The 10,503-nt window shown below is 54.5% G+C and overlaps 1 protein-coding gene across 4 annotated transcripts in view; it reads right to left on the minus strand.

Annotated features, from left to right (window-relative positions):
* Window positions 1-10,503, minus strand: part of ADAM15 (ADAM metallopeptidase domain 15) — a 48,878-nt gene that overhangs the window by 25,014 nt on the left and 13,361 nt on the right. For all 4 annotated transcript variants that reach the window (XM_069950774.1, XM_069950775.1, XM_069950776.1 and 1 more), the window contains exons 2-3: window positions 9,397-9,488; window positions 5,775-5,848 (exon numbers count right to left, since the gene is read on the minus strand). In XM_069950774.1, coding sequence (XP_069806875.1) covers window positions 5,775-5,848; window positions 9,397-9,488 — 166 coding nt within the window. The remainder of the gene's footprint in view (window positions 1-5,774; window positions 5,849-9,396; window positions 9,489-10,503) is intronic.

The raw sequence follows: 10,503 nt of genomic DNA on the forward strand, positions 1-10,503 counted from the left end.
TGTGTAATGTAGAGATGTAGCAGAGCTGGTGATGCTGCTGGGCTATACACTGCTATCTGTACTATACAGTATGTGTAATGTAGAGATGTAGCAGAGCTGGTGATGCTGCTGGGCTATACACTGTGCTATCTGTACTATACAGTATGTGTAATGTAGAGATGTAGCAGAGCTGGTGATGCTGCTGGGCTATACACTGTGCTATCTGTACTATACAGTATGTGTAATGTAGAGATGTAGCAGAGCTGGTGATGCTGCTGGGCTATACACTGTGCTGGGTGTACTATACAGTATGTGTAATGTAGAGATGTAGCAGAGCTGGTGATGCTGCTGGGCTATACACTGTGCCATCTGTACTATACAGTATGTGTAATGTAGAGATGTAGCAGAGCTGGTGATGCTGCTGGGCTATACACTGTGCTGGGTGTACTATACAGTATGTGTAATGTAGAGATGTAGCAGAGCTGGTGATGCTGCTGGGCTATACACTGTGCTGGGTGTACTATACAGTATGTGTAATGTAGAGATGTAGCAGAGCTGGTGATGCTGCTGGGCTATACACTGTGCTGGGTGTACTATACAGTATGTGTAATGTAGAGATGTAGCAGAGCTGGTGATGCTGCTGGGCTATACACTGCTATCTGTACTATACAGTATGTGTAATGTAGAGATGTAGCAGAGCTGGTGATGCTGCTGGGCTATACACTGTGCTATCTGTACTATACAGTATGTGTAATGTAGAGATGTAGCAGAGCTGGTGATGCTGCTGGGCTATACACTGTGCTATCTGTACTATACAGTATGTGTAATGTAGAGATGTAGCAGAGCTGGTGATGCTGCTGGGCTATACACTGTGCTGGGTGTACTATACAGTATGTGTAATGTAGAGATGTAGCAGAGCTGGTGATGCTGCTGGGCTATACACTGTGCTATCTGTACTATACACTATGTGTAATGTAGAGATGTAGCAGAGCTGGTGATGCTGCTGGGCTATACACTGTGCTGGGTGTACTATACAGTATGTGTAATGTAGAGATGTAGCAGAGCTGGTGATGCTGCTGGGCTATACACTGTGCTATCTGTACTATACAGTATGTGTAATGTAGAGATGTAGCAGAGCTGGTGATGCTGCTGGGCTATACACTGTGCTGGGTGTACTATACAGTATGTGTAATGTAGAGATGTAGCAGAGCTGGTGATGCTGCTGGGCTATACACTGTGCTGGGTGTACTATACAGCATGTGTAATGTAGAGATGTAGCAGAGCTGGTGATGCTGCTGGGCTATACACTGTGCTATCTGTACTATACAGTATGTGTAATGTAGAGATGTAGCAGAGCTGGTGATGCTGCTGGGCTATACACTGTGCTGGGTGTACTATACAGTATGTGTAATGTAGAGATGTAGCAGAGCTGGTGATGCTGCTGGGCTATACACTGTGCTGGGTGTACTATACAGTATGTGTAATGTAGAGATGTAGCAGAGCTGGTGATGCTGCTGGGCTATACACTGTGCTATCTGTACTATACAGTATGTGTAATGTAGAGATGTAGCAGAGCTGGTGATGCTGCTGGGCTATACACTGTGCTATCTGTACTATACAGTATGTGTAATGTAGAGATGTAGCAGAGCTGGTGATGCTGCTGGGCTATACACTGTGCCATCTGTACTATACAGTATGTGTAATGTAGAGATGTAGCAGAGCTGGTGATGCTGCTGGGCTATACACTGTGCTGGGTGTACTATACAGTATGTGTAATGTAGAGATGTAGCAGAGCTGGTGATGCTGCTGGGCTATACACTGTGCTGGGTGTACTATACAGTATGTGTAATGTAGAGATGTAGCAGAGCTGGTGATGCTGCTGGGCTATACACTGTGCTATCTGTACTATACAGTATGTGTAATGTAGAGATGTAGCAGAGCTGGTGATGCTGCTGGGCTATACACTGTGCTATCTGTACTATACAGTATGTGTAATGTAGAGATGTAGCAGAGCTGGTGATGCTGCTGGGCTATACACTGTGCTGGGTGTACTATACAGTATGTGTAATGTAGAGATGTAGCAGAGCTGGTGATGCTGCTGGGCTATACACTGTGCTATCTGTACTATACAGTATGTGTAATGTAGAGATGTAGCAGAGCTGGTGATGCTGCTGGGCTATACACTGTGCTGGGTGTACTATACAGTATGTGTAATGTAGAGATGTAGCAGAGCTGGTGATGCTGCTGGGCTATACACTGTCCTATCTGTACTATACAGTATGTGTAATGTAGAGATGTAGCAGAGCTGGTGATGCTGCTGGGCTATACACTGTGCTGGGTGTACTATACAGTATGTGTAATGTAGAGATGTAGCAGAGCTGGTGATGCTGCTGGGCTATACACTGTGCTATCTGTACTATACAGTATGTGTAATGTAGAGATGTAGCAGAGCTGGTGATGCTGCTGGGCTATACACTGTGCTGGGTGTACTATACAGTATGTGTAATGTAGAGATGTAGCAGAGCTGGTGATGCTGCTGGGCTATACACTGTGCTATTACCTGTAAGGTTCTCTGCTTCCTGACACTGAATGAGAACAATGCAGAATGCAGCCTGGACTGATACACTGCGCTGACTACAGGGGGCGCTGCAGGATCCATGTTCACTATGCGGCTTCCATCTACAGTACATTCCTCCTGAGCTTCCTGGAAGGGGGGGTGAGATCCCCCCTCCCATCACCGGAGCCCCCCACCCTGACCCCTCCCATCACCGGAGCCCCCCACCCTGACCCCTCCTATTACCGGAGCCCCCCACCCTGACACCTCCTCTCCGTATCTCCTCAAAGGGTGAGAGGAAACACTGGGAACTTTCCGGACATTCTGTAAATAAAACATTGTTAAACTTACAGCCCTGATTGTGTCCGGCACCCTCCCATCCTGTACAGCCCCCCCCAGCCTCCCATTCTGTACAGCCCCCCCCAGCCTCTCACCGCAGCCCGCACCCCCAGCCTCACACCGCAGCCCGCACCCCCAGCCTCCCATCCTGTACAGCCCCCCCAGCCTCACACCGCAGCCCGCACCCCCAGCCTCCCATCCTGTACAGCCCCCCCAGCCTCACACCGCAGCCCGCACCCCCAGCCTCCCATCCTGTACAGCCCCCCCCAGCCTCTCACCGCAGCCCGCACCCCCAGCCTCACACCGCAGCCCGCACCCCCAGCCTCACACCGCAGCCCGCACCCCCAGCCTCACATCCTGTACAGCCCCCCCAGCCTCACACCGCAGCCCGCACCCCCAGCCTCACACCGCACCCTCACACCGCAGCCCGCACTCCCAGCCTCACACCGCAGCCCACACCCTCACACCGCAGCCCGCACCCCCAGCCTCACACCGCAGCCCGCACCCCCAGCCTCCCATCCTGTACAGCCCCCCCAGCCTCTCACCGCAGCCCGCACCCCCAGCCTCACACCACACCCTCACACCGCAGCCCGCACCCCCAGCCTCACACCGCAGCCCGCACCCCCAGCCTCCCATCCTGTACAGCCCCCCCAGCCTCTCACCGCAGCCCGCACCCCCAGCCTCACACCGCACCCTCACACCGCAGCCCGCACTCCCAGCCTCACACCGCAGCCCACACCCTCACACCGCAGCCCGCACCCCCAGCCTCACACCGCAGCCCGCACCCCCAGCCTCACATCCTGTACAGCCCCCCCAGCCTCTCACCGCAGCCCGCACCCCCAGCCTCACACCGCACCCTCACACCGCAGCCCGCACTCCCAGCCTCACACCGCAGCCCACACCCTCACACCGCAGCCCGCACCCCCAGCCTCACACCGCAGCCCGCACCCCCAGCCTCCCATCCTGTACAGCCCCCCCAGCCTCTCACCGCAGCCCGCACCCCCAGCCTCACACCGCAGCCCGCACCCTCACACCGCAGCCCGCACCCCCAGCCTCACACCGCAGCCCGCACCCCCAGCCTCTCACCGCAGCCCGCACCCCCAGCCTCACACCGCAGCCCGCACCCCCAGCCTCACACCGCAGCACGCACCCCCAGCCTCACACCGCAGCACGCACCCCCAGCCTCACACCGCAGCACGCACCCCCAGCCTCACACCGCAGCCCGCACCCCCGGCCTCACACCGCAGCCCGCACCCCCAGCCTCACACCGCAGCCCGCACCCCCGGCCTCACACCGCAGCCCGCACCCCCGGCCTCACACCGCAGCCCGCACCCCCGGCCTCACACCGCAGCCCCCCGATGTGCACAACTGAGTGTAAGTGCAGGCACAGTATAGCAGCAGTATGTTTAGCTGAGTGTGAGTGCAGGCACATTATAGCAGGAATGGAGAGGATGGGAAACACAAGGGCGGACAGAGACTGCAGGGAGGAAGGAGCAGGACAGATGTGGGCACAGTATAGCAGCGCTCTCTGTCCGGGGAGAGAGGGGTTACAGCTATGGAGAGATTACCTCTACAGTCCTGTCCCCTGATGTAAGCCCCAGCCTGAGGTGGATCTGCTATGATTTGGAAGGTGAGGGAGACTTCCTGGGTCAGAGTACAGAGCTGTAGACCCCACTATGCAGACCACGCCCCTCCCCCACTCCCCAGACCACGCCCCTCCCCCACTCCCCAGACCATGCCCCTCCCCCACTCCCCAGACCATGCCCCTCCCCCACTCCCCAGACCATGCCCCTCCCCCACTCCCCCTCCCACCCAGTACAGGGAGCTCTTACACCAAGTCACTATTTTGAATATCTGAGCTCTTCTTGGAAAATGCTCTTAATCCAAGTTGCTCCCTGTTTACTACTGTACTTGGAGTTATATTGTGTTGTTTAAGTGTTCCCTTTATGTTTTTGGGGTAGTGTTTACCATGAGGTGTGGAATCATCCGATCTAGTAAGGGCCCTATTCCACCCGACGATTATCGTTCAGATTATCATTAAATCGTTCGAATCTAAACGATAATCGTTCGGTTGAAATGCAGTTAACGATTAACGACCGAACAAGAAATCGTTGATCGCTTTATAAGACCTGGACCTATTTTTATCGTTGCTCGTTCGCGAAACGTTCGCAAATCGTTCACATTGAATAAGACGTCATTCGGTCGTTCACAGTAGATACGAACGCAATAGCGAATTAAAAACGATCGCAAATACGATCGTAAGTAACGATTATCGTTCCATGGAAATGAGTTAACGTTTTCAGGTCTTTCGCAATAGCGGTCGTTTGAGATCGTTAACGATTATGCGAACGATAATCGTCCGGTGGAATAGGGCCCTAACAGTATGATTCCCGCACATTGAACACCAGAATTGCTGTTTGTTTTTTTTAAATTAAATATCAGAAAAAAAACCCAAAGCGATCAAAATGCCTCCTGTGCACCAATAAGATATCAATAAAAACTAGAGATCATGGCGCAAAAAAAAAAATAAATTGCGTCCCAAACAGCACCGTTCTGGCTCAGAGATGAGGAGGAGGAGATGCTGCTGCATGCGGGTAGCATGGACCTTCAGTCAGAAGGGGTTAATTATGATTTCAGGAGATCTGATACTGGTTTACGGGCAGCGGCATCAGGGCAGCGGCATCAGGGCAGCGACAAAGTCAGAAAGAGCAGCAAACCTCCCATTATGGGAGGAGCTTAGAGATCCAGTCCACAGGACCCTGACCACGCTACAGAGAGTGAGGAGATCATGTGACTGCTCCCTAACACCTCACAGCCCATCACACATGCCCCTCCCCCCCAGTGTCTGTGTCCAGATCCCTCCCCCCTGCAGCCTGCCCCTACAACCTGGCCAGTCACTTACTGGTTACGCTGCAGGTCCAGGTGGACAGCGGCTCCATCCATCTCCAACCGCAGCTGCAAGACATCAGGAAGAACCTAACAGGGAAGAGAAGACATTGCTGAGCAGGGAGGCTGACACCAGAGAACAATGCCTGCCCCTATATATACTATACTGGAGATGGAGGAGGAGATGATGATTATGGATGATGGATGATGAAGGAGGAGGAGGAGACGACGACACCAGAGAACAATGCCTGCCCCTATATATACTATACTGGTGATACCACAGGAGGAGGAGGTGGTGACCTCAGAGAACAATGCCTGCCCCTATATATACACTATACTGGTGATACCACAGGAGGAGGAGGAGGTGGTGACCTCAGAGAACAATGCCTGCCCCTACATATGTTGTAGCCCCCGGAGGATGTTGTAGCGGTGGGACGGCCGGTAACTTGCTAGATGGAAGTGATACAGCCGGACCTTAAAGGTTTTATCACATGATGCCAGGGCATTGTGGGCACACAGGTGTGATGGTCGGTTGTACCCTTTTCCCCTGTGGTCGGTGTCCTGTCGGGTTGCTGCTGGGTCCCTTGGGATTATGTCACAGGTGTCCAGAGCGGTGTAACAACCCTCCTGAATAATAGTAGGACCCCCCACCCACAGAAAGGGGAGATGTCCCAAGGTTGTGGTGTATATGTTGTGCAGGTGGTAGTGAGTAATCACAGACAACGTTGACTTGCTTTACTACTGGCAAAAGTGCACTAGGTGATAGAGAAGTGCTTAGATATATCCTGAGATGTATAACCACCAGATCTGTGTGATAAGTGCTGAGTAGGATGCCGTAGAGTTGATAAGGTTGTACTGAGGTAGCGTTGTAGAGAAGAGGAGGATGCCGTGAGAGTCTCAACCCAAAGTAGTAATGTGCTCTGCTGGGATGTTGGAGTGTACAGAAGAATACTTGTAAAAGAAGAATCAGAAACCTGTGCCCATGTATTGATCTCTCCTATAGTCTTCACACCACCTTATGCCCACTAGCTTTGGCTGAACCGTACTAATGGGTGACACAGGCCCCAGACCTTGTTACCTGGGAAGAGCAGAGTGTTTCCTGCTGACACTAACGCTGCGAGATGGAGTTCATAGACTTTCCAGTAACTTTGCTCCACCCGGATCAGTTCCTAGCTCTCTGGCTCTTTAGTGGATACTGTCCTGCTCTGTGGTTACTCCTACTCCTCAGCGTGGGCTGTGATGATCTGTTGGCTAGTCCTCTCCTGAAGGGTTTAACACTGCATCATGCAGGATACAGGAACTTCAAGAAAGAAGTTTGTAAGAGGGCACTGTCCTGCGTGCTACCCATGCGGGGCACTGACTAAGACTTTTCTGTAGAAGGGACCTGGCACAGGGCAAGAGCCCAGGTAGAACCACTGTGGAGAGCTATCTGAGCTGCATCCTTTCTTCACTGAAGCTCAACTAAGACTCCTCCTTCACCCAAGGGACTAACTTCCTTTCCAGGGTCTAAGGTGCGCTGTGGTTGGGTGGAAAGAGTGCAACAGAAGAGCAGAAAGGGAAGAGGTGATAGGACAGAAGAAAGTAAAGATCCTACTGGTTCACAGAATCTAGAACACAAACAAAATAACCCCTTGAGACACTTCAGCTGTGTAGCTTCCATACTTCAATATATAATACAGCGACATCTAGTGGTCATCAAGTACTACTTCGGCTGCAATTGGACCACAAAAACTACAGACTTCTGCAAAGGGTGTAAACAGCAGTAATACCCCCCAGTGGGACACCACACATCTCTGACACCAGAGAACAATGCCTGCCCCTACATATACTATACTGGCGATCAGGGCTGTATTAACAGCTGCTGCTGCCCTAGGCACTAAGCCTGAAGACGGCCCGTCTACACGCACCTATTGGTGATACCAGACCTGACCAATACCCCCCACCCCCCTGGAAAAGTCCCCCTGCTCCCTGGTGCTGCCCTAGGCTCCGGACCACGGGTGCCTAGTGGTAAATACAGCCCTGCTGGCGATACCACAGGAGGAGGAGGAGGAGGAGGAGGAGGAGGAAGCAGACACCAGAGAAAAATGCCTGCCCCTAAATATACTATACTGGGGATACAAAAGGAGGAGGAGGTGACACCAGAGAACAATGCCGGCCCCTACATATGGCAGTAGACCCCGGAACCCCTGTATACACACACAGCAGCAGTGGCGCCCCCTCCCATTCCCCTTTCTTGCAGCATTGTTGCAGGGTGAGGAGGAAGGAAGCCCCCCCCTGTGATGTAGTCAGGGCTGACATGTCTGTAATCCCGGCGGCTCAGGACAGGAAGTGGTTCATTCCTTCCAGGGCCAAACCCCAGGCGGAAGAGCCGACACCAGAGGTGATGTCATCCCCCTGCCCGGACCCCAGACCCTGCCACACCTGTCCACACCCCAGCACAGTGCCCCTGCCCGGACTCCCAGTAATACCGTAGCACACTGGGAGGGGATCACTGAGCCCATGAAGCAGGCGGCCCTGGATGAGCAGCAATACCGCAGCACATGGGGGAGGTGGGGAGATCACTGAACCCATGAAGCAGGCGGCTCTGGATGAGCAGTAATACCGCAGCACACTGGGGAAGGGGGGGGGGGGAAGAGAATCACTGAGCCCATGAAGCAGGCGGCTCTGGACGAGCTGTAATACCGCAGCACATGGGGGATGTTGGGAGATCACTGAGCCCATGAAGCAGGCGGCTCTGGATGAGCAGTAATACCGCAGCACATGGGGTGGTGGGGAGATCACTGAGCCCATGAAGCAGGCGGCCCTGGATGAGCAGTAATACCGCAGCACATGGGGGGGGGGTGGAGATCACTGAGCCCATGAAGCAGGCGGCTCTGGATGAGCTGTAATACCGCAGCACATGGGGGATGTTGGGAGATCACTGAGCCCATGAAGCAGGCGGCTCTGGATGAGCAGTAATACCGCAGCACATGGGGGAGGTTGGGAGATCACTGAGCCCATGAAGCAGGCGGCCCTGGATGAGCAGCAATACCGCAGCACATGGGGGAGTTGGGGAGATCACTGAGCCCATGAAGCAGGCGGCCCTGGATGAGCAGTAATACCGCAGCACATGGAGGGGTGGAGATCACTGAGCCCATGAAGCAGGCGGCTCTGGATGAGCAGTAATACCGCAGCACATGGTGGAGGTGGGGAGATCACTGAGCCCATGAAGCAGGCGGCTCTGGATGAGCAGTAATACCGCAGCACATGGCGGGGGGGGGGGGGGGGGGGGGGGGGGGGGGGGGGAGGGTGGAGATCACTGAGCCCATGAAGCAGGCGGCTCTGGATGAGCAGTAATACCGCAGCACATGGGGGAGGTGGGGAGATCACTGAGCCCATGAAGCAGGCGGCTCTGGATGAGCAGTAATACCGCAGCACATGAGGGAGGTTGGGAGATCACTGAGCCCATGAAGCAGGCGGCTCTGGATGAGCAGTAATGCCGCAGCACATGGGGGAGGGGGAATCACTGAGCACACAAAGCAGGCGGCTCTGGATGAACAGTAATACCACAGCCCACGGGGGGGGGGGGGGGGGGGGGGGATCAGTGATCACATGAAGCAGGCGGTTTTGGATGAGCAGTAATAAGGGGGGGGACCCACCTGAGGGGCATCGGTCAGGGTCAGCAGGCGCCCGTCACTGATCAGCTCTGGAAACACCTCCCAGGAAGGGGTCTGCGGAGACACTAGTGGACCTACAACCAAGATATGATGAGGGTTATGTCACATGATGTGCTAGTGACCCCCAACACACAGGCGGCTGCTATTATTCACATGACATGTAACCCCCCCACTCATCCAGCCGCTCCCCACACGTCTGACATCCTGATCTTGGATCAGTGACAAGAATGCAGGAACTGCAGCCAGCACCACACCACTTCCTGGCGTCCGCACACACTCCGGCACTGAAGGGGTTAGGAGGGGCAGATCACGTCTCACATCATCCACATCTGGAGTAGCTGGTGGGGCAGCGGGCCAAACCAGGACAAGGTGTCCCACCCAACAGACCGCACCCGCAGTATCTGGCCCCAGACCGGGAATGGGGGGGGGGGGGGGGGGGAAATCACAGGGAGATGTCTTAGACCGGGGGAGGGGGGGAAATCACAGGGAGATGACCCAGACCGGGGAGGGGGGAGATGAAAGGCACAGATCACAGGCAAACGGGCGAGAACATGGGGGAGATGGAATCACAGGGAGATGGGCCAGACCGCAGAGGGGGGATGACGACGGACGCCATTCGCAGGAAAGCAGACCAGACCATTGGGGGGGGGGGGGCACTCAGATCACAGGTGAGCGGACCAGACTGCGGATGGGGGGCAGGGAGAAGGGGCAGACAGCGGAAGGTGGACAGATTACAGGCCATCATTTTTAGCCCGCTGACAGTTCAGCTAGTTATAACAGGGCCGCTCCAGGTGGCTCATATTGAAATCTTCTACAGGAAGCGGCCAGCACAGGTAGTGGGGTGACATCATACGCTGCCCACGCCGGCTGTGTCTGCAGACGAAGGAGCTGCTGCGCTAACTAACAACTTTATGCGGCACTATTGAGAGGGGCCTACTACTATATGGGGGCACTATTGGGGGGGGCTTACTACTATATGTGGGCACTATTGGGGGGGCCTACAACTATATGGGGGCACTATTGGGGGGGGGGCTTACTACTATATGGGGGCACTATTGGGGGAGGCTTACTACTATATGGGGGCACTAT

This window comes from Dendropsophus ebraccatus, chromosome 13 (genome assembly GCF_027789765.1).
Source record: "Dendropsophus ebraccatus isolate aDenEbr1 chromosome 13, aDenEbr1.pat, whole genome shotgun sequence".
NCBI classification, from domain to species: Eukaryota; Metazoa; Chordata; class Amphibia; order Anura; family Hylidae; genus Dendropsophus; species Dendropsophus ebraccatus.